Genomic DNA, 23,934 nt, shown 5'->3' with positions numbered 1-23,934 from the left:
TCCTGATATTGAATTGGAGATTCTTCATGACCAAAGAGCACAAGTTTCATTTAAGTCCTAGATTCCCTTGACCAGAACTGTGATTAATAATAACTTAAAAAAAAAAAAATTCCCTAAGATTTTCATAACCCAGTTCCTGTGTGAGTTTGTGGGTTATTGTTGCTGTTGTTTTAATATAGTAAAAAGGGGGTAACCCCTTCAAAGTTGGAGGCTAGACTCTTAAACCACAAACCACCTCTCTTTCTGAAAATTTAATACTGCATGCAGCAACATTTGTTTCAAGCTAATTCTGGCCATAATTTGAAGCCACATTCTGTATTTGAGGCACTGACAGAGTTCAAAACAAAACTCCTTTTCTCAGAGTTGGCCTCATTGGTTGAGCAGTAAGTTTTAATTGCCTGATACATTATCTTTTATAAAGATTTAATTCTGTACATGCGTCCAGAGATCCTAATTAAAGCAGCAGCAGATTCCTACAAATCATACCTATCAATACTTCTTCCAAAACATATTTGTAATCTTTACAGTTTCACGTATTGTTTAGTTATAGATATGTGGTCTATAGCCACCGATACCCTCTTGCACAAATCAAATCAAATCAAACCAAACCAAACACAGTAACAATCCTTCAGGAAGTCCTACAAGGTTGGGTCTCTCTAAAACCTTAAAATCCCCAAAGTCACATATGGAGGGAAAAACCAAAAACCAAAACCCACAATCTTGGGTTACTGCAACTCAGTATCAGAAGAAGGAAGAAACTGTCTGCAAGAGAGGCCACTCACCTGGCTCAGTGGCCGGGCACTTGCGGATGGTGAAAATTTGCCCCAAGTCTTCTTCTTCCTCGGGAAGGCCCTTCTGGAGTCTCTGCAGCTTGCGCAAGCTCTCGCTCCGCTGATGTTTCATGGAGCGCACATGCTGTATGAGGTTAAGCTTGGCCTTGGTGGAATAGTTACACAGGACACAATGATAGTAGCAGCTCTCTCCCTCTACGCCAGTCTCGTGCTGCTGAAGGTGCTGTGAACAAAAGACAGGGACTAGAGTGAGTGGGTCTGCTGGCCAGATTCCCTTCCCTCCATAGGCTGCTCCCTCCAGGCTGGAATCACCCCAGTTCTAGTCATTTCGGCAGTTCCCGGGCACTTGAGGAGAAAGTTCCTGGCCACCGGCTGAAAGCACTCAGTAGTTAGTGCTTCACGTGGGTGCTCCCTCTCTCTTTACTATCTCCCCAGTTTACCCCTAAACAGTGCTCCATGCATGCAGTTCAATGAAGTACACAGACTGTCTCAGCCAGGTAGGCCAGCAAGAGGGTTGATTACAATCTTTTCAACCACAGCCATAGCCTGATAGTAGAAACCCTGACCTGGAGACTCCCTTCCCCGGGGACAAGAGGAAGAACAATTTCTCCCAAATAACTTGCTGATGTGACTCGTAGATTGTGAGCACCTTGAGGGAGATGGACTGGTTTTGCCTTTTTCCGTAGGCACACAGTAAGTGTTTAATAAAAGCTTGCACACTGGACTCTAAGGCGCACCGAATCACCCAGTGGGCAAAACTCCATTCACGGGAGTCTGTAAAGAGAAACTTCAGCAAGTCTGGATACAAATACACCAGATGCCCTTCAATGCAGGGAGGGTGACCAGCCTCAGGAAGCAGAAGACCTGCCATCCTCCAAAGATCTGTCCATGCAAGAAGAGGACCACAGCTAGAAGGAAAACTACAGGAGGAGCCAGGACTCGGGGGAGGGCCTCCCACAAGCCAGATAGTCTTTCTTTTGATCCTGTACTCTTTTCATCCAACATCCTTCTGGAGACAGAAAGAAATGTTTTAAAGTGTCTCAAGAGTTTTCTCTCTCTCCACTCTGAAGTTCTTGGTAAGGGAAAGGCCATGCCGCCATGAATGGTACTGTCCACGGGAGGCTTTAAGTCTTTCCTGCTGTGCATGTGATTTATCACCAAAGAAATACTCAGAAGGGGCAGCTAGATGGCGCAGTGGATAGAGCACCGGCCCTGGATTCAGGAGTACCTGAGTTCAAATCCGGCCTCAGACACTTAACACTTAACTAGCTGTGTGACCCTGGGCAAGTCACTTAACCCCAATTGCCCCTCAAAAAAAAAAACAAAAAACAGAAATACTCAGAAGTCACAGAGAGTCATTAGACAATGTTCATTTTTTCAAAGGAGCATTTCTAAGTGACCCTCCCTAGCATGCTGTAGCTGAGGCAACTAGCCTGCCTGCCCGGCGTGCCCCTCTACTCTTTGCTCCCCTACAAGGTATCCACATCCTGTGGAATCTGTGCTTCCTTCCTCTTGGAATGCTATGTGTGCAACTTAGAACAAAACCCTAAAAAGAGGCTGTCCTTTATGGCGAGTCCCTAAGGCACTTCTGGGATGCCCTATAGTCAGAGGAAGATCAATTTAAAAAACAAAACAAAACAACAACAGCAACAACAAAAAACAAACCCAAGGACAACAAAAAAAGATGAGGAAACCTAAGAGTGAAGATAATTCCTGTTTGATGACACTGTTCCCGAAACTCATGTGTTCATACACATGTCCTCAATTCACTGAAAAGGTGTGAAAAATCTGGAGACATGTTTGCACATTGTTTGGAGCGGGAACATGATTGCCTTGAGTAATCCAAGTAGAAAATGATTATGGATTGAGCTCTAAGGCCTTCAGCCCTTATTCATACACACAAGCGAAATTATTCTGGAGAAATTCTTGCTCTGGAATACGGACTCACAGATCCTTGGTAAGGGTGAACACCCAACAGGAAAATTCCCTCTTTCCAAATGGGTGGATTAACACACTCACATGTGGTACACCTTGGAAAAAAAGAAATCCCTTCAGGAACAACCATTCTAGAACAATGTGACAATCAGAGGAAGGCTGAGTAATGTTCCATGTTCTAAGAACCACAGCCGGGGTAAAGCAGTTCTGTTGGGATAACTTAACAAATTCCATTATGTATTCACTCCCTAATTGCCTTCCCCTCTGTCCCCACCCCAACCGCCCATCAGAGGTGTGTTTAGAAGAAGATTTAGTAGGAAAAAAAAGAGTGAAGGAGAACTGTTGTGTGAATATATCCTAAGGTACCAAACATACCACTGTGGTCCAGGACTTTCCCAGGGAGGCTCAAACCAAATTAAAATGTAATTGGGAGGGGCAGCTAGGTAGCATAGTGGATAAAGCACTGGCCCTGGATTCAGGAGGACCTGAGTTCAAATTCGACCTCAGACACTTGACACTTACTAGCTATGTTACCCTGGTCAAGTCACTTAACTCCCACTGCCCTGCTTAAAAAACTGTAATTGGGAAATATGTAACAAATCGAGTATACAGTCAAACACAGATAATGTCAATGTGTGGTTTTCTAAGTCAACCTTCAGCTGCAGGGTCCTTATGTATGGGGTGGTGGCCCTCATTTCTATCTGAGTCTGACACCCCTGTTCTAAAGGATCCTAAGCTCGGACACTGGAGAAGCTGTAACTGGTTTTATCACAGAGGGTTGGGCTGTCCTCTGCCCCAGGAAGGCTCTTCCTCATCTTGGCCTCCTGGCTTCTCTTTAGTCTCCGCTAAAATCTCTCCTTCTACAAGAAGCCTCTCCCAAAGAAGTCCTTTATCTGACGACTAGGCTCCATTTATCCTGTCTATAACGTGTGTGTACAAAGCTATGTGCATGTTGCTTCCCCCCTTAGACTGGAAGCTCCTTTTGCTTTTCCTCGACTCCCAAGGGCTTTGTGTCCCACAGTGCCCGGCACATAGTAACAGGTGCTCCGTAAATGACGGATGGCCCCGTCTGAGGTTCTCTTTCCAGTTATCCTTCCTCCTGCCTCTCCCCAGGTGGTCTGATTAAAACTCAACGCCCACTAAGCCATTTGCGTGAACGAGGGCTTGGCGTCAAACTGGAGGGAACGAGATTATAGGATGACTATGAGTCTTAGGTCACAGAGACCGGAGAATTACCTTTAATAAAACTACAACTAAAACTGAATGAATAGAGTCATGGAATCCAAGGCGAGAATTTGAATCGAGGGATCTTGGTAGCATCATAAACCACGAAACAAGTCATTCTCATTCCCTCTTTGCCTCTAAGCCTTAACTCTCTCCTCTACAGCATCACTCATCACCCCCCCCCCCAGAACAGGCTTTCCTTATGATCAAGTGCGACATTTTTTAAAAATATAAAATTATATTATGAGTCAGTTATGTCTACCTCAAAGTAGCTTTGAATTTCCACCCACCCACCCTGAGATGCCCAAGAATAAGGAACATGGCTAAAAGGGTTCTAATGGGGTTGCTAAAATGTCTGTCAAGCCTTCCTGAATCTGTAGATTCTTGGGTTAATTTCTAAATCAGGACAATTGTCTCATCCTGCAAACCCTGACTTTAAAATCTCGACAGAGTAAAGATGCTGCCAATTCACTCTGCCTTCTGGTGTCACTGTCATTAGTCATTCTCTTGGGACAAGTAGAAATTATTTTGTCTATTATTTCAGATCCATTTCCAGGGGAAATGGTTATATAAAGCCAACTACTGAAAAAGAGTTTTAAAAAAATCAGGAAAGGGGGGAAAACAAAACAGAGTGACTATTCAGTGTTCTCCCATAAGCTTGCAAAAACTATGGATTGGGGGCAGCTAGGTGGTGCAGTAGATAGAGCACCAGCCCTGGATTCAGGAGGACCTGAGTTCAAATCCGACCTCACACACTTAACACTTACTAGCTGTGTGACCCTGGGCAAGTCACTTAACCCCAACTGCCTCACTAAAAAAACAAACAAACAAACAAAAAACTATGGATTGGTGGGCTGGTCCATTCCCTTAAGGTATTAGGTCAAAAATTCAGAGCAAATAGTTTTCTAGTCTGCGGAGGAATGTACACCTAAATTGCTGTGTATTCTCTTGACTCTTCTATCCATTCTCAACTAGACTAATGTACTGGCAAGACCCCTGGATTTGAAATCAAAAGACCTGGCTAGGAATACCATCTCCACCATTTTCTCACTTTTGCTTCATTTTCCTCTTGAGAGATTTGAACTACATGACTTCTAAAATCCCTTCCACCTCTAAATCTATGAAACTATATATCTGCATCTCCCGGTGGCCTACCTGGAAGTTCTGAAATATCCACTTACTATAATAGTGTCCCAAAATTCCAACTTCCAGACAACATAGAAACACAAATACCAATAATCGATCCAACTTCAGGAATATAAGATCTAAACCGACGTAGTTTTACTATTTCTTTAAGTAACCTAGAACAGAGGTATCCGCCTTGGAAGGGCCTGTGATAGCCCATAAAACTCCCTAGCGCTGCTCGAACCAGAGCAAAACTGATTAACAAAATAAATAAAAATGCAACAAAACATAGATGTTAATTTGTGGTTTTCTAAGTCAATATGTGACTATACAGATCTATTTCTAATATGGCTTCAACACCACTGCCCATCTCTGACCCACGGCACTGTCTCTCCAGTCCTCCCAATTTCCAGAGACTGAGATACCCCTGGTCCCACTTGTGTATCTGCCAGCCACCACCCTGTACAACGTCGTCCTATCAGCAGAACTCCAGGCTTTGCTCTGGCCTAATAAGAAACAGGAGGGGGCTAGAGAGGCACATCTGATCCCAATGGGGTAAGTCAGCCAACGACACTTCTAACCCTCAGAAGGGAGTAAGAGATGTTTTCATTTGGAGTAGGAGAGAGAGAATAATTTGTTCCTGACCCAGCTAATTAGAATACCCTCAATTGGGATCACAATGTATTTAATTAAATTCACTGTAATATATGAAGAATCCACCAAGGCACAAATCCCAATGGTACACTCAATAAAGGAGCTGCTTTCTTTCAGAGTTCCTTCCCTTTCACGAGTCAGAACATTTTCCTCCCTCCCCTCCCTATCATCGTGAATTCCTTTACCTTTTCTTCTAAAATCTGGGATTCCCCTCTAATCCCATGGGAAAAGTACTACGTTCAATTCAATTTAATTTTAATTCAACAAATATTTATTAAGTTTCTAAAAAGGGCCAGGCCCCGGGGATACAAAGAGAAATACAAGACAGACCTTACTCTAGAGAAGCTAACGATCTAAACCCCTTGACGATCGATTGCTCATCAGGTAGGTTATCGTGGGCTCTTTTTCAAGTATGGGCAGGGCATAATGGCCACCAATATCCCTTTTAACTCTACATTCCGTGTGTGTGTGTGTGGGGGGGTGCTGCCAGAGACACAAGTAACTAGACTGCAAGGCAGAATAAGATATGTCCAAAGGAGAGGTCGGGGAAATGTGCTAGGAGACATTTATGGAGCAAGAAGCTGACCTTCCCCTGGTTTGGGGGGGAAAGTAGTGGGTGCAAAGTGCTGAGAAAGGCAACACAGAGGCCTCAGAAGAGGGGCCGGGTGTTCGATGAGAGGCCAGTGCTTCAGCAGGAGATCTGGGGCTGGAGAAGAGGAGAGTTTCAGGCATAGGATTTGTATGGGCAGGCAGAAGGATTGAGATTGGAAAGGAGAAGATGAAAAGGGAAGTGGACAGGAGTCCCGGTGACTGTAGCGAGAGGTAGGAAGAGGGGCACGATTGAAAAAAAAGGATGGAAAGACAGGTTGCTCAAGAATCACCAACATATGGGACTTATGAAAAAAGTGGATGTGGGATTATTGTCTAATGTTATGCATTTAAGGAATTATGGGGGGAGTATTTTTTTAGTTCTTAAATATGTTGCCTGAGCATGCATATATACAAACATACATGTTTATACATATATACAGAGAAAGGTAGGGGGACAGACACAAAGAGAGAGGGAAACAGAGGGGGGGTGGGGAGGGAAAGAGATGGTGGATACCAGACCGGACAATCCAAAGCATGGTCCTGACTCTAGGGGAGTGATAGACCCAAAAGGGATCGGGCGACATGGGCTGTGGTTTGAAGGGGGCCAGTTATAGGAGCAGATATTCTGTTAGGGCGGTCCTTACTGTGCCTCAAACAATGAATGGTGTGAACATATCATGTGTGATGGGGAATATCACAGGGGCTTGGCAGCTCACAACTGAAGTTTCGCTACCTACCTGCACCCTGCCAGATGCTAAGTCCACCTGCTTCAACCTGGCGGAAGGAGAGTAGTCTTTAAGGGCACCTTGTGGAGGGTGCCCAGCCTAGCCAGGCTCCCCTGTAGGCAACACTGCCACATGCCAAGATCATTTTCCATTTGAATTCCTTGCTTAAAGAACTACAGGAAAATTAGGAGACTCCAAGTATAGAGGGATTTGGAGTAGACACTTTTAATCAGATTCTGTGGAAATAAAGCCAAGCTTCCCAAAGTTCAAAGTGAGCTTAGGGTAAACCATGTTTCATTACCAGCCTTTCTTCAGAACTCAGATTGGCAGAATATAAACCCCATCTCCAATTAATGGACCTATACAAGTTACTTCCAAACCGAAGCCAACTGATAAAACACACAAGTATTGGACACAATCACCAAATGAAAATGAATCCTTGCCCTTGTTCTATTAGGGGGGGGTGACAGATATAGGATTTCAATAGCTATAAATACACATCATAATCTGAGGAAAAAGCAGGAGCTAACTGGAGAGGGAAGGGGAAGAAATAGGTAAAGTCTCCTACAGAAGACAGCATCTGAGCTTGCCTTTGGGCAAAGCCAAGGATTCTACAAGGGGAAGAGGAGGGAGGCCAAGGAGAGGAGGAAATGCATTTCAGAAATGCAGGGCAGCTGGTAGAAAGGACCTGTAATGAAAGATGACCTGCTGAATTTGGGGAATGGCTAATATGCTAGTTTGGCTGAGATGCTGGGTGGCACGGTGGATAGAGCACTGGGCTTGAAATCAGGAAGACTCATCTTCATGAGTTTGAATCCGACCTCACACACTTATCTGTGTGACCCTGGGCAAGTCACTTCACCCTGTTTGCCTCAGTTTCCTCACCTGTAAAATGAACTGGAGAAGGAAATAGCAGACCACTCCAGTATCTCTCCCAAGAAAACCCTAAATGGGGTCATGGAGAGTCAGAAACAACTGAAAAATGACTTAACAACAAAAATATAGAGCATGAAGGAGAATAGTGTTAAATAAAACTGGGAAGGTGAACTAGAGTCTGGGCAAAATGTGCTTTAAATACCAAACCGAGGAGTTTGCCTCTAGGCAACAGGGATGCACTGAAGACTTTAGCTTGGGAGCCACATGGTCGAACCTAGGCTTAGGAAGAGTATTTTGGAAGATGGATTGAAGAGGGTGGAGGGGTGGGGTGGGGGGAGAGTAGAATCAATTAGACCAGTAGGGAAACTACCAGAATAGTCCAGGAAAGAAGTGATGATCGCCTGAAGTAGGCTTCATGATGTCGGCATGAATGGAGAAAAGATCTGATAGATGATCCTGTGGCGACTAATTAGATATGGAGAAGAGTAAAAGTAAAGTATGACTGAGGTTATGAATGTTAATGACTAGAAGTAAGGATGACTCCATCCTTTAGCAGAAACAGAGAAATTAGAAGTAGGGGTAGATTTATGAAGGAAAGATGAAGGCTGGGGTGGGGGTGGGGGGGTCTACCCAAAACACAGGAGGAATTGTCTAGCTGGGAATTGGCACTGTGCGACTGGAATTCAGGAGAGATATATTATGGTTGGATACATGTCCTTAATTCTGGTCACCATGGGACCTGAGTGAGGCATATTGGGAGATAAGCACCCTGTCCTGAGGATTGAGCAGTACTGGTCTCTAGCCAATGACCAAATGGATTACCTTGTCTTTATTGAACACAGTGGTATTCTACAGCTCCCCTTCATTCTTGTTAAGGCTACTCATGTTTTAAATGTGCTTGATTCTCTCTTGGACCAGCTGGAATCTTGTAATCCTATGTTTATGACCTGGAAATGACTGCTATCCCAACTTCAGTTCTGTGATTTCCCTTCTGGATTTCTTTCAGGGAAAGAAACCGGACAAAGGAAAATCCCCCCACCCCCACCCTTTTTGCAATAGGTAACACCTTAAACACTTAGGCATCACATCAAAGAAAAGTAAAACAAGTAAATTAAAAATGAAGAATATGAGGTTTTCTGCAGACCCCTTCCCCTTTTAACATCAATCCTTCCCTACCCTAACAAAACAAGAATAATTTTCAAAACCCCCACACATAACAAGAGGTTTCTTGTTAGAAAATAATTCATATTGGAAATTTAAAAAATATGTTCCTGTTACTTGTTTCCCAAGAAAACTAACCAACTTCTGTCAGGAGAACATTGATTTCTATAAATCTGGAGGGGCCAAGTATCCCTTCTCCCCCTAACAATAGGAAACTTCTAACATCTGGTTCTTCATGCATGGAATGCAAAATATCGATCAGGTTTAGTCAAAGCTTTACTTTAAAGCAAAAATGGACAGAAATACATTCTGATAAAAACTGTTAGATTCACAAGTGAAGCTTCCTCAGGGAATAGGGCCTGTTACTGTATGCACCCACACACAGAGCTGAGAACACTCTCCTCCTTACACAAATCGACTCTCCTACAAAAGTAAATGAAAACCAGTGGGCACTTTGAAGAGAGAAGAAGCCAGTTCAGAGGTCTCCCCACAGAGCTAATCTGCTATCTCCAGGGGACAACCAAACACCTCCCACCGAGCAGCGGGGAAACACCTCAGCAGGGTTTTCTCTTCTGGGTTAGAGATGTGATGAAGACATAAAGCCATCAGGAGACAGCACATGGAAGAGTAGCCTTCAAAGAAGCCACTGAATGGTCACTGAGGAGCAGCATTAAGCATCGCTGGAGTTCTCATGTATTGGAAAGCAATTCTATGAAAACTCTAGGGCCTACATTGCAGAAGTAATCCGGTCTATCATCTCTCTGCAGGGGAAAACCCACTCAGTACAACAACATACCCGGCATATCTAACCCAAGAAATAAGGCAACTACTCTTTTTTTAAATGAAATTATTAAAACAAAAGACCTCCCTGATTGGGAAGATTTGTGGGAAGAAGGTGAGGAAGGCTAGTTTGATCTGGGAAAAAAAAATGTAAAGTGTACTAATGAACTGTTTTAATTCAGTTTCCTTAAAGTATGGTATGAAAAACTAACACATAAATGAGTATCAAAAAATAAGCTATATGGGGCAGCTAGGTGGTGCAGTGGATAGAGTACCGGCCCTGGAGTCAGGAGTACCTGAGTTCAAATCTGGCCTCAGACACTCAACACTTACTAGCTGTGTGACCCTGGGCAAGTCACTTAACCCCAATTGCCTCACCAAAAAAAAAAAAAAAAAAAAAAGCTATATTTTGACAAGCTTACATATACATAAAAGTTTTTTTTTTCCACATAAGAGCCTGAAACAAAAGTTGAAGGAATATAAAATTGGTTTGAAATTTTAATGCTTTGAGACGAGATTTTCTTTGTTTAGGAGGGAGGGCCTAAAATTCTGTAGGCCTGACAATTTCAAGCTTTTTACCAACTTATTTCATATAGTATTTAAACTATTCCAATTTGGGGGTCAGCTGATTTTTAATTACTAAGGCTTTCTTGTGGTCCCATATTTAAACAATTCTACCATAAGCAAGCCCTCCCCAATACTTGAGATTAAAAAAATTAATGTTATCCCCAGATCTTCATCAATTCATGCCCACATATCATCAATACTGACTCTGAGAAGAGTGTTAGAAGCTGCTGGACACATCATGCATGCCAAAGAACACAATAAAAAATGAAAATTGGTAGAAGAAAGGATCATTTTTTTTAAAAAGCTAGTTAGGACCTACCTCCCAAGATTGTTATAAGGATAATATGAGATAATATGTGTAAAGGTTTTGCCAATCTTACAATACTCTATAAATGCCAGCTGTTTTAATTTATTATTAGTAAGACCAAAGTGCCAGAGCAAAGCTCAACATCAGTACTTCAACGATTGGAGTGACGCCACCAGCTGGAGAGTTACTGTCGGAAAGTTCTGTCTGAGGGCAAGCCATGCGGTCAGGTCCTTGGCATCAGGAAGTGACATTTGCTCATGGGTGCTGTCTATCAAAGCTGCCAGCCAATTAGCTTGGAGCTGTGTGTGCATGGGGTGGGGGGATGTTCCCAGCTTTTTGGTTCCTGACCTTGCCATGGCAGGTCGGATGCTGGGGTCTCTTAGAAATAGCTAGATCTTTACCTTTCTCTCTGATCATTAGATCCTAATGCTCTTTAATAGATACTTAAATACTCTTGCTAAAGCTTATAATTTATTGTCGACCACTCATTAGATATTTTAGACAGACTAGCTAGGATTTTAGCCCCTTAGAGTACCAAAATGGAATAAAAATAAGAAGATATGGTGAACTATTGAGATAATTCTAGCTAACTGACACAGAAAAATGGGAAATGGACAACTGAGCAGACATTGGCACAGTCTACTACCATTTCCAAGGAAGCTTTGTCTAGGAAAAGATGTCAGCAAATCACAACAATGGCTTAAAATATAAATTCATTGATCAAATCTCAAAGATGAGTATGGTGCAAGAGTAAATGCAGAATTAACAGATAGTAGCGGTGGATGGAGGATCTGAAAGTCAGAATCAAGACTAGCTCTTATGATTCTTAGCTGAATGACCTTGGGTAAGGTGCTTGACTCTTTAGCATCCCAAGAAAATCCCTACAAGTATAAATTGCAGAATAGTTCCTGATTTGCTTTGTTAGAACGAGTAAGTTTTCTCACTGGGAATTCCCTACACTGATGAAATCATAGATTCAGACACTGACATCTATACAAAATTGCCCCATAAAACAGCAAGGAGCAGATATTTTTTAACCATTTTGTAGTTGCTTTGTCATCTTTTCAACATTCTGTAAGCTCCTTAAGGAGAAAAACAAAACCCAACTAACTACATCTGCCATGGAACTTAAGCACAGTGCTAGGTGTAGGATACAAATTCTGTGAATTTCTTAACCTAATATCAGAAGTTTAAGTCATCTAGGACAAAACATGTGGTCAAAATCTTCACAAACTGATATCAGGTATGGCACCACCTCATGGAAACAGTGCTTAGGATAAAAGGAGGAACAGATAATAGCATATACAGAGTCGTGTTATTATTGTATGAAGGAGCCAGGAAGATTAGTGATTAAAAATTTCGGAAGGTGATTCCTAAGCAATCAGAAGTAATGCCTGGGGGCAGCTAGGTGTCGCAGTGGATAAAGCACTGGCCCTGGATTCAGGAGAACCTGAGTTCAAATCTGACCTCAGACACCTGACACTTACTAGCTGTGTGACCCTGGGCAAGTCACTTAGCCCTCACGCAAAAACAAAAAACAAAACAAAACAAAAACCTATTAAAAAAAAAAAAAGAAGTAATGCCCATCCCTATTTCTGTATTTTATTCAAATCCCACTTCTCATTCAACAATTGGATTCCTAGGGAATGAGGATATTAAGTGAGGGCTCTGTATTCAAAGGGATTGGGGGGGGGGGGAGGCTGTCTTCATTTCTGAAGAATCATTTGCTATTGTTTTCTCCTCGTTCTCTCTGGTATAAGGATGAGAAATCCTTCTGGATAATTTTACGTCCCAGCATCACCATTTGCCTTTTTGAAAAGGATACATCCACACACAATTACAACACCCCTTTCTGAAACTTTCAGGGAAAATAAATCTTACGGAAACAAAAGCTATTCTGCACTAGATGGTTCAGGACCAGTGATATGCAGATATGAGCAAATAGTTTTTAAAAGAATTTTAAACTATTAACCATATGAAAAGTTGCTCCAAAACACTAATAATAAAAATGTAGGGGAAGCTAGGTGGTGCAGTGGATAAAGCACCGGCCCTGGAGTCAGGAGTACCTGAGTTCAAATCCGGCCTCAGACACTTAACACTTACTAGCTGTGTGACCCTGGGCAAGTCACTTAACCCCAATTGCCTCACTAAAAAAAAAAAACAATAATAAAAATGTAAAAATAAAACAACTCTGAGACTTCACATCATATGCAAACTAGCAAAGATGACAAAAAATGCAAGTGGTCCATGATAGAGGGCAGGAAAATAAGCAAGTACACTCACCCCTGGGGGGGGGGGGAGGATTAGAATTGTTTAAAAATGACTGAACATTGATACCATTTGACCCTGAGATTTTACCGTCAGGCATACGTACATCTCAAGGAGAAAAAAATTTTTAAAAAGGTCTCCCGTATAGCAAAGTACTCAAAGCAGCACTTTTTGTAATAACAAAGAACTTGAAACAAAGCTGATGTCCATCAATTAGGGAAAAAACAAACTCTGCTATAGAAATTTCTGTACCCTAAGAAATAATGAATATGAAGGCTACAGAGAAAAGAAAATAATGAGAAGACTTCAATAGCAAGTGTGAAATGGTCGAGCCTGTCCTCCAAAAAGAGATAGGAGGAGGCATCTCAGAATAACCTTGGGACCATGGGCATGAAACACTACAGTGAATAGTTAGACTTGTTGGGGGGGGGGTGGGTTTTTTTTTTTAATTGTTATAAGGTGAGAAGTTAGAGATTAAGAGGGACTGCAGGAAGACAACACACTAATCATTTATTGATAGAGCTGTGGGATTGTAGAGCCAGCGGTAATGGGGGGAAAATGAGGTACGGGGGTTTGGTTAGGGTTGGGGTTGGGGTTCTTAGGAATTCCTCTTTAAAGAATTACACCCTCTTGCACACAAAAGCAGTTAGGATAAGGTGGTAGTTTATTTAGGGGCAAGGCGGGGAAGGGAAACCATGAAAGAAATCCTTGGACTTCTCATGGGGAGATAGGCACAAAGCACGTGGCTCAGAGGTACATATGAAGAAAGAGGGGCTAAAGTGTTACGACCCAGAGTTTCTATTGGGTATGTGTATACAGGCTTGCATATATAAACATAGGTGAATAAATGTGTGTGTGTGTGTGTGTGTGTGTGTGTGTGTGTGTGTGTGTGTGTGTAGATGAAAGTACTTTTTGTGGTAGCAAAGACCTAGAAAAACAAAATGGTGCCCATCAACTGGGTACATGAACATAAGGGAATATTTCCGCGCCATAAGAAACAATGAACATGAGAAGCCTAGAGAAACATGGGAGGACTTATATGAACTAATGCACAATGCAGTGGTCAGAATGAAGAAAACAACATACCCAATAGCTGAAAGGATGTAAACAAAAAAGGACCAATCTAAGCCCTCCTTGAAAGCATTTTCCTCCTTTGCATCAGGAAGGTGGAAGACTATGGGTCTGGAACTCTACATACTGTCAGACACGCTCAAAATGGCAGCTGTTTTTGTATAACTTTTTTTTTTGGGGGGGGGGGCTTAGTTACAGAGGAAGGCTCATTAGATAAATGTAAGCGAGGAAACCAGAAATACCTTTCATGTAAAAACAAAAAAAAAATCTTAAAATGTTTTATTGATGGCTTTATTATTTTATCAACCTCCACCCTGGACTCTTCTGGTATCTTTTTTAATGTGATAAACTAACATGCTCTCTTCTGAGTCAGTATCATGCAAATTCCCTCCCTACAACAAAACTAGGGACTTTCTTCCAAAGAAGCTAAGTTACAACCAGCCTAAAGGGAATTTACATATGCAGGCAATTTTCCCCCCAGAACTCCAGACCCCTCCACCACAGACTCTCCAGGCCTTTCAATAAGAAATCATCACTAGCATAGATAAGGGAAACACCTCTGTGAGAAGAGATTTGAGTCCTGGCCTGGACAAATGTCTAAACTGAGCCTCAGTCTTCTTATCTTAGAGATGGAAATAATAATGTCCCCTAGATATTTCAGGTAAAGACTAAAGAGAAGGCCTTGCACTTAGGAGGCATTTGATATATTTTTGCTGACTTAACTAATGAAAGTGCTTAAAGCAGTTCTAAGGGCTTATTTCGGCCCTTAAAAGCTTCTTTTAAGATTCTTATTCAGCCAGTGTCTTGCTTACCTTAGTGGTTAGCATTCATCCCTTACAATTACACTTGCTTTTACTTACTTGAATACTCTAGCACCATGTAAGCTTCTTGAGGGCAAGAATAAGAATGACAACAATTAGCAGCAGTAGTAATTGTTGTTGAGTTGTTTCAGACTCTTCATGGCCCCATTTGGGGTTCCCTTGACAAAGATACTAGATTGGTTTGCCATTTTCTTCTCCAGCTCATTTGACAGCTGAGGAAACTAAGGCCAACAGGGCTAAGTGACTTGCCCAGGGTCACACAGCTACTGAGTGTCTGAGGCTGAATCTGAACTTAGGTTCCTGACTCTAGGCCTACTTCTCTATTCACTGCCCTGCCTAGCTAGCCTCTATATAGCACTTCAAATGTTTGAAAAGCTCAATGTCACCTCATTTGATCCTCATAACCCTGTATACTGAACCCCATTATACAGATGAAGAAACTGAGGCTGGCAAAGGTTAAATGACTCTCCCAGAGTCACACAGTTGTAAAGTGACTGAGGTTGGATTTGAACTCAAGTTTTTTTGCCTCCTGTCTCAGCAATTTATCCACTGCACCACTCAGCTGCACCCCCTTCTCCTTGCCTAGCACAGTGCGACCTTAGACTTACAGTGCACACCCATGTAATATGGAACTAAAACTCCATTCTGTCCAAATTTTGAACATTAGTTTATTTCCAAGGTGTTTAAAAACTGTTAGTTGCATTTGTTTACTACTGGATCCCATTTGTATAGCCTTCGGAGAAAAAAAAATAAAGCAAATCATAATTAATTTCTCCTTCTTTACTCAGCTTGTAAAACACTTAGGGCTGCTCCTTAATGAAGGAAGCTACAAAGATAGACAGTGATCATCCTCATTAAGCCCATCAATCGCTTCCAGCAGCTCGTGGCTCAGATTCCAAAGGGGACAACAGAACAGAGAGGGAGCTCTATACTAGGTAAGAGAAGTCACACCCTTCAAAGCAAGGTACTGAGTGGGACAAGTGGGTGGGTCCTAACTACACTGAAGAGTCAAATGGAAGGCCTATGACCAAACTGCTTGTCAATTAAAAACTGCAACATTCTCCCTTTTATCATGGTTTTATTGTATAATATTCATACTTCAACAGCTTTTGAAGGTTCTCCTTTCATATCGAGCCAACCCTCCCTCTAAGGCTGTTTACCTGGCTATGTTCTTCTATGCGACCAAAGCTATAATCCAGAGAGCCAATAATGTAATTCAAGGTCCAACAGCCTCCAATGATGGGCAATCACAGGGTCACAGAAATTCAGAATTGGAAGGATTTCACAACTCGTCTTGTTTACTCCACCCTTTAACAGGAATCCCTTCAATGACATTCCTGACAAGTGGGTCCCCCAGCCTTCACTTCAATTCTTGCAGTCCTGGAGGACTCCCTACCTTCGAGGCCTCTCCTTTTACTTTAGGATAACTCTAGGCGTAAGGAAATATTTCTCATATCCAGTCAAATAGTTTCTCTGCAACGTGAACCAAGAGTTTTTCTGCCCTTAAGGGACCAAGAAGAACAACCACTTGAAGACAACCATTATTCTCTGATGCTCCCCTCCCCCAACCTTGTTTTCTACAGGCTAATCACCTAAAATCCTTATACTAAAACTCCTTTGATAGAACTTTTAGCTCTCTCACCATCCTGGTTGCCCTCGTCCACACAGGCTCTTGCTTTTAGTTTCCTCTCTAAAATGTGGCACCCCAAATGGGACACCGTATCCCAGATGTGGTCTGACTAGAGCACTCTAGTCTTTCTTGTCTGGATACTATACTTCTATGAATACAGTCTAAGAGCCAATTAGTTGTTTGTGAGGATTTTTTTTTTGCTACCATAGCACACTATTGAGTCATAATGAGTAAATTATTTAACAAATGTTACATAGTAACCAATAGAGTTAAGAAAAAAAGTCTAATGCTATTGTCCAGGACAGTGTTCTCCAAATTTTGATTGAGCACCCCATCAGTTAAAAAAAATTAAGCACACCCTGTCGATATATGTATTTTACTTATTAATAAGTTAAATCCATGGACTACTCTATTAGTAACTATGAATAATATAATTTACACAAAAATAGAAATATAAAAAGGATGAGGCAAATATGAAAAGAAAAATGTTTATTCAAGCGTCACTAGGGAGCCACTACAGTTTGTAGGAGTGAGGTGAACAGATCTGTACTTTAGGAAACTCACTGAAAGATTAGAAGAAAGAGAAGTCCAACCCTCTCTCCCTTTGAATGTTAAATTCCAAGTCATCTTTAAAGTCCAGCTCAAATGTCACCTCTTCCATCAGCAGTCCCTTATTGCCCCAGATGGCAATGATTGCTCCCTCAAAGGCAGCATCGCCTTTAATATTGTATGTTACAGTTTTCTGAATTGCCAATAGTCGATGAATATTCATTGTCTATTATGGCCAGGAACTGTGCTAAGCACTCAGGATACAGGCAGGAAAAATAAAAGTGGTCCCTCCCCTTAGGAAGCTTACAATCTAATGGCCACCATTTTCCTGCTCTTTACTAAATTTCTTGAGGGCAGGACCCTGATCAAACCTCAACCTTGAATCTCAGACATCCAGTACTATGCTGGGTACACAGGTACTTAACATTGCATCGTAAAAATCAATCCAAAGGAATAGTCTACTTATCCTTATCTTGACATCTTTATGATCTTCCTATCCACCAAGAGCCTGCTACATCCCTCGTCCTTTTATTGGCTAAGACGGTTGGTAAAAGTTTGGTACTGAAGAGGGGAGTCATTCAGAATGAGTACAACCCAGCTGTGAATGGGGTGAAGAGATGGCCAGTCATCTGTGGGGAAAGGGGTCTGGGCAGTTTGGAACTCCCCTCTCCTTCGACCAACTACATTGTAGAGTTGTTTCAGATTCTAGCCGAGTAGCCTAGATAAATCATGCAATGTCTGTGTCCAAGAATTTGCCTCTTTAATGAAAAAGTCATGTGGAAGCAGCTGCTGGCTTTTGGGTCATTCTAAATACTCCATAAAAGTCAGAATGGGCTTAATTCATCTTCTTCCCCTTTCACACCTGCAGTCTGGAATTTTCAGGAGTTGCCTAAGCAGTGTTGGCATTCAGTGGGTGGGGGTAGGGGGTGGCAGGGGAACAAGGCATACACGACGGGTCAACAAGAGGCAGAAACCATCTTTTTACTTGCTGGTCTTGGAGTCTGCTGGTTCTGCCTGCCCGTGCTAGAATCAACTGGGCACATGGAAGGATTTGAAACTGATGTGAAAAAGATGACGCGGTCTTTAGCACGCTTTCCAAACACTTCAACTGTTTCTGTGGCTACTGAGGATGGTGATATTCGCTCTCCTGCCCTGATATGTTTCCTCAGTGCTGGTGGTAGCAGCATTGATTTCTATCGATCACAGATTTGGGTGAATGGTCACGGGAATCAAATCACTGTCCTCAAAGGGCAGGATGAGGATAGCCAGGGTGGCAGAGAAGAAGAAGGGCTAATTACCAGAACTGCTGCCTTTGCCAGGGGAGAGTTTTGTTTGTTTGTTTGTTTGTTTCCCAGGAGTCTGGGGAAAAAGAGGATGGGACGAATCAAAGATTCAGGAACTAAAACTTTCCACTGACTAAAAACTTTGTACACTAATGCTCCAGGCAGCCCCAGGGCAGGCGGGCGGACGGACGGACAGACAGGCAGACACACACACACACACACACACACACACACACACACACACACACACACAGCACACCTTACTAAAGACCTTTTGAAAGGGAAAAGCTGAAGGCAACTATTTGCATTGGAGACTGGAAGAGAGGAGATAGAAAGGAAAAAAAAGTTCTTTAGCAAAGTGCAACCAACTCTAAGTGAGGTGGAGGAGGTGCTATGTGTGGCCATCAGAGGGCGACCTGAAGGATGGACCCTCACGTGCTAGGAAAGAGAGCCTCTCCTTTCAGAAGGATGATGTTGCTGGTTTCTCAAACAGCTTTCGGGTCCCCCCATAAATAACCCAGACAAACACCCTGTAGACTGGGTTTTGCTTTTTCCCCCTTTTTAAGTCTCATTAAAAGCCAATATTGTTCAGCCTAAAGATGGAGAGCTCAGCATGGATTTTACTGAACGTTAAATCAACCAGCAAGCGTAGCCAGCAAACTCTGTGGCACTTTAACTTTAAATAATGCAATAATTATTGAATTTCCTTTTTATAACCGAAGTGCTGGAATGTAAACAATGGGGCTGTAATTGCAGGAAGGGGGGATCAATAGAGGCAATCGTTTTCAGCCATGTTAATTGTAAATACAATTGCTCCAAGATGTCAGCCTTGTTCTTCTTGCTCCCAGAATCATCCTAACGGATGACAGAGTCCAACTTTCCCATTACAGCTGTTCGTTCCTTTAAGAGGTTCTCAATCAGGTCTGATCAATCTGTCAAGATAATGCATGGAGTAAGTAAGACTCTTCCAAACACAAGCTCCCAATCAATAGCCCCGACCAGCTTAATGAGGTGGGGCTAAAGCCCAGAGGGAGGTAACAGCCCCCAGCTTTCGCCTATGTTTGGCAGGCTGGTTTCTTCTCATGGCCCTGATAAACAGATCAGCTCTTAATGAGGACGCTGTTTATGCATGCTTCAGCAAGTAGGAAGGCCCCCATCCCTTGGGACAAGGGGACAAAAAGCAAACTAGATTAACAGAAAATATGGTGCCAAATTAGGTCTAACTTAAGACTTTCTCACCCTTCTCCCACTCTTCCTAATTGCATGCCATAAGAGAAAACATCAATTAATCATCCATTACTGAAGATTCTAGTGATTGAGAGCTATGAAGATTCTGAACAAACATTTAAGTTAAAACGTATAAGAAGACCCTGGGATGTGTCCTATCTCCTACAGGAAAAACAACAATAAAACCTAAGACTTCTCAAAATCCTCCCCTTGCTCTTCTACTTTTAGTCTACCTCAACATTAATCACTTTTCCCCCCAAAGGACACTGGTTCTAAGGCAAGAAGGAGATATGTCCCACTAATCTTGAATCCTAAAGCAAGCAGGCCACAGAAGCTGGCTTGCCCTAACCCTAAGAAGCAAAGATGAAAGAAAGCAACAACTGAGGGGAAAAACAAACAAAAACAAACAAACAAAAACACTTTAGTAATTAATGACAGTCCTAAGGTCCAGGGACTAGGGTCTGTGGTTGGCTTTCTTGCTTATAGACAGAAATTTTCCAAAGTTCTGTACTTACCTGAGGCAACCAGAAATTCCTACAGACACACTGTCTAACACCTCAGCAAGAAGACAAAGAATAGATCAAAGAATCTCATATGGGGATTCTTGTCCAGAAGTAGCCTGGACCATTATCCTGAAGGGTTATTAAAGCTGCTAGGTCCTGGCCTGAAGTCGACTTGAGGTATGTATGTCTTTAAGCAACTCAGGAAAACCTCTGAGTTTAAGAAGTGAAGCTGGTCTTGTACCTTCAATGTTCCAACCAGAATCTGGATGTCCCTTTGACAAGTTGATATATCAAGGCTTTCCCCTTGAGCAGTATATCAAATATTAGATCAGTCAGACATTACTTTTTCACTTAGCTTGTAGAAGGGGGGATCAAGAGAGACAATTGTTTCTTCAAGAAGGATTAACCTTTCTCAATTAAAACTACTGTGGCAAAACATGGCATCCACTTAATGGTAAACAATTAGGTCAGATCAGAGGAAGAAAAACATTTCTGTTCTTGCCATCCCATTCTCCAAAAGAAAGGCAAGACTTACGGTGTGTAATAAAACTAGAGTTAACAAATGTAAAAACTGTATTTTGTTAAACTCGGAGAAGGAAGTCTGGCTCAGTGTATCATAGCTTGGCCTATCAACATACAATAACTGAATTTTCAAAAGGTGACAATGTATTGATGGAAATAGAAACCTGGACATACTGCTTAAATAAGCAGATCTCCTATACAATGCAAAGCTAAAGAATAGAACTCAAATAAATTAATATGGAACCACAAAATTCTACTTACTACCTAGTATATTTTAAATAAAATTTAAGGATAAAAAGCCATAAATATTAATAGCTTGGCTCAATGGCTGTTCTGGCTTCAGGATAAACTCTGTAATGTGCAGAAATCTAGGGGTGCTCATCAATCAAGGGGGGACTCAAAACTCTCCTAGACAATAATTTGTCATTTATTTAAATTTGATCTGGTCTTCATCTTAACATGCTCGTTTCTTGAGCCCCCTTAAATAAACATATTTATTATTTATGATGTCACGTGAAGATACAATAGCATGAATTTTAGAATGAACTGTGCATAGTTCATAGGATCATCAACTTGGAAGTAGACGGGACCTTGGAGGCCACTAAATCCAAGCCCCTCATTTCCCTAAGGAAGCTAAGTCCAAGAGAGGTGACCAGGGACACAAAGCTAGTTAACGTCTCTGATAAAATCTGAATTTAATTCTTCCCAATTCCAAGTCCAGCACTCTATCCACCGGGCCATCTAAAGGCTGACAGAAATAGTGAAAAAAAAGGGTCAACGGAAAAGAGTAGGCCAAGGATCAAGACAGCACTGATAGCTTTGCAGCAGAAACATATGGCACAATTAGAAATTAGCATGTCCACTAGGTTCATGCTCCTAAACCCTAATTCCCTGGGTTGAGAAGGAAGATTTCTATCTATCTACCTTGGTGTCTTCCATAGCATTTAACACAATGCTACATATTAGAGAGGAACAGAATAATTATGTGTTGAATTGACTGAGAGTAACAATAAGGTGGCTCGTATTAACTGTAGTATCACCACTGTCCATTTCTTCAAGGCCCTAGTTAGGACTACACTAATTTTTAGGAATGAGCCTATCTTTCCTCATATATTAGCGGTTTTGTGACTCCACTGGTATGGATACACCCTTCAAGTTAAACAGAAACTTCTCCATGCCTTCTCATCATAAGTCAAACTTAACACAATTTTACCATAAGTCTTCCATGGAGATCCAATGCAACCCAGCAGAGGACTTCCTCTGGATCTGAATATCTCAATATTACCTGGATACATGAAACCATGATTGAACTATCCATTATCCATCTCAATATATAATTAGCCCACCTCCTTTTCTGGTCTTACACACCTTCAATGTCTTTTGTACCACCTCTTGCATACAAATCATTGTTGATAAAATACTGCTGCTTAATGACCCCTAGCATATGTCTTCCTAATTTTGATTTTTTCCAAGGTTGTAGAGCCCTATAACTTGTAGCTATATAGAATCCCCTGTAGTCAGAAAACTAATATTAAAGAGATGGACTTTTGGGGTAGCAAGTGAGTTTGGTATCAGTGAAAATTCTGTGGTTTTCTAAATTCAATTCCACCAATCTCCTTCTTCCTGATAGATGATGTTCTGGGTTCAGAACTTATCTGTTGTGCCTGTCCAAAGTATATGTACTGTGTATATCTGTATGTCTGTATATGTACACATAGAAACATACTACTTTTTTATTTTTGTTTGGACCTGGTATTTCATTAGTATTGTATAACCCCAGCAAAGAGAATTCTTCCACAAATGTAGATTGGCAATTACTCTGCAAGTTACAGTGTGTGTGTGTGCGCGCGCACGCACACACACACACACACACACACACACACACACACACACACACGACAGCCTGCCTATCTAGCTGCACTGTCACAGTCTAGGTAAAGTCAGTTTCTCATCCATTCCTTTTTTCTAGTGTAGATGATCACTATCTTACTGATAAAACTTCCAGGTTTTCTTGGGGAAGAGACTATTAGTGGAAATTACTGGTTTTGAGGGTTTAGGTTCCATTAAAAATGTGTGATGACTCATCACACCCGAAAAAATCACTAAGATTTGGGCTATAAATTCTAGCACTGGCTGTTACTGTATGACCTTCAACAAGGTAACCCCCTCCCACTTCCCTCCTTCATTAAGGAAATGTGAACAATACTAAGGACCTACTTTATGGTGTTATTGTAAGAAGTTATTACTGAATATGGTCATGAAGCACTTTAGTGAGTGCCATAGTACTTAACATCTATAATAATAGCAACCATTTCAGGGATAAAAAATTAAATTTTAGCTAAACCAAAGATTGAATACATCCACTAATGATCAAAGTGCCCTTCCCCTATAAGAGCTGAGAGCAATGCAGGCTTCCAAAAGGCCTGTCAAGTGACTTAAGAGAGGCAGGTTAAGTCTCTGTAAAACCAGGCCAGCTAATCTCAGAAACCTTACACGTAAAATAAGAAACAAGTGCCTTTGGATGACTCAATACAGCAAGTGTAATTTAGTGGGAACAATCAGAGAAAGGGAATAAGGAGACCGAAATTATAGTCACACTGTAAAATGAAAAGGTACAGGAACTGTAGTCCTTCCAAGTCTCTCTCTCTCTGCCCCTCATCATGTGTGTGTGTTTACAGTACACACACAGATACGTAAATATATAGGCATCTGTATTGTATGCGTGTGTGTGTATTCATGCATGCCTATGTGTGTATGTGTATGTATGTATATCACAAGGTTTTGGTTAGGATCAACTTATCTAGGTGAAGTGCTTTGAAAACCTCAAGACGGGGGTGGGGAGCTATTGTTATTCTGCAAGAATTAAATACAAACTTCTCAGCCTGGCATTCAAGACCAGTCAGTTTGGCTCCAACCCACAACCTTATTCCAGACAAATTGGACATCTCTTCTTCCCCAAAACCCCAGGTCAAGAATGGGCTTTCATCTCTGCACATCCCTTGCCCCTTCATGTCTTCCTGTTTAGGTCTTCCTAAAGGAAGAAGTGGGGAGAGATTTCAAATTTGGGGGGAGACAAGGAGAGAGGCCATGGAGCACTGTGTGTGAGAAGGAATGAAAAGGCTGGTTTATGGCTAGATTACAGAATACACGGAGGACAATGATTTATGTTAAGTCTGGGGAGGCAGGTGAGGACTCGACCAGGCTTTAAATGCCAAACAGAGTTTATATCTAGATCACAGTGTCCCTGGGGTTTAATGAGTTGGGGGTGGTGGGTAGGGGAAGGTGACACGCACTTTAGAAAAATCACTTGTGGACAATAGAGAC

The 23,934-nt window shown here is 41.8% G+C and overlaps 1 protein-coding gene across 1 annotated transcript in view; it reads right to left on the bottom strand.

Moving 5' to 3' along the window:
* The window catches only part of ZFHX3 (zinc finger homeobox 3), a 311,215-nt gene that overhangs the window by 132,290 nt on the left and 154,991 nt on the right, over positions 1-23,934 (bottom strand). The window contains exon 4 of the mRNA XM_043983329.1: positions 783-1,014. Coding sequence (XP_043839264.1) covers positions 783-1,014 — 232 coding nt within the window. The remainder of the gene's footprint in view (positions 1-782; positions 1,015-23,934) is intronic.

The sequence above is a fragment of the Dromiciops gliroides genome, chromosome 2 (genome assembly GCF_019393635.1).
Source record: "Dromiciops gliroides isolate mDroGli1 chromosome 2, mDroGli1.pri, whole genome shotgun sequence".
Lineage (NCBI taxonomy): Eukaryota > Metazoa > Chordata > Mammalia > Microbiotheria > Microbiotheriidae > Dromiciops > Dromiciops gliroides.
This window is presented reverse-complemented; position numbering and strand designations above follow the sequence as displayed.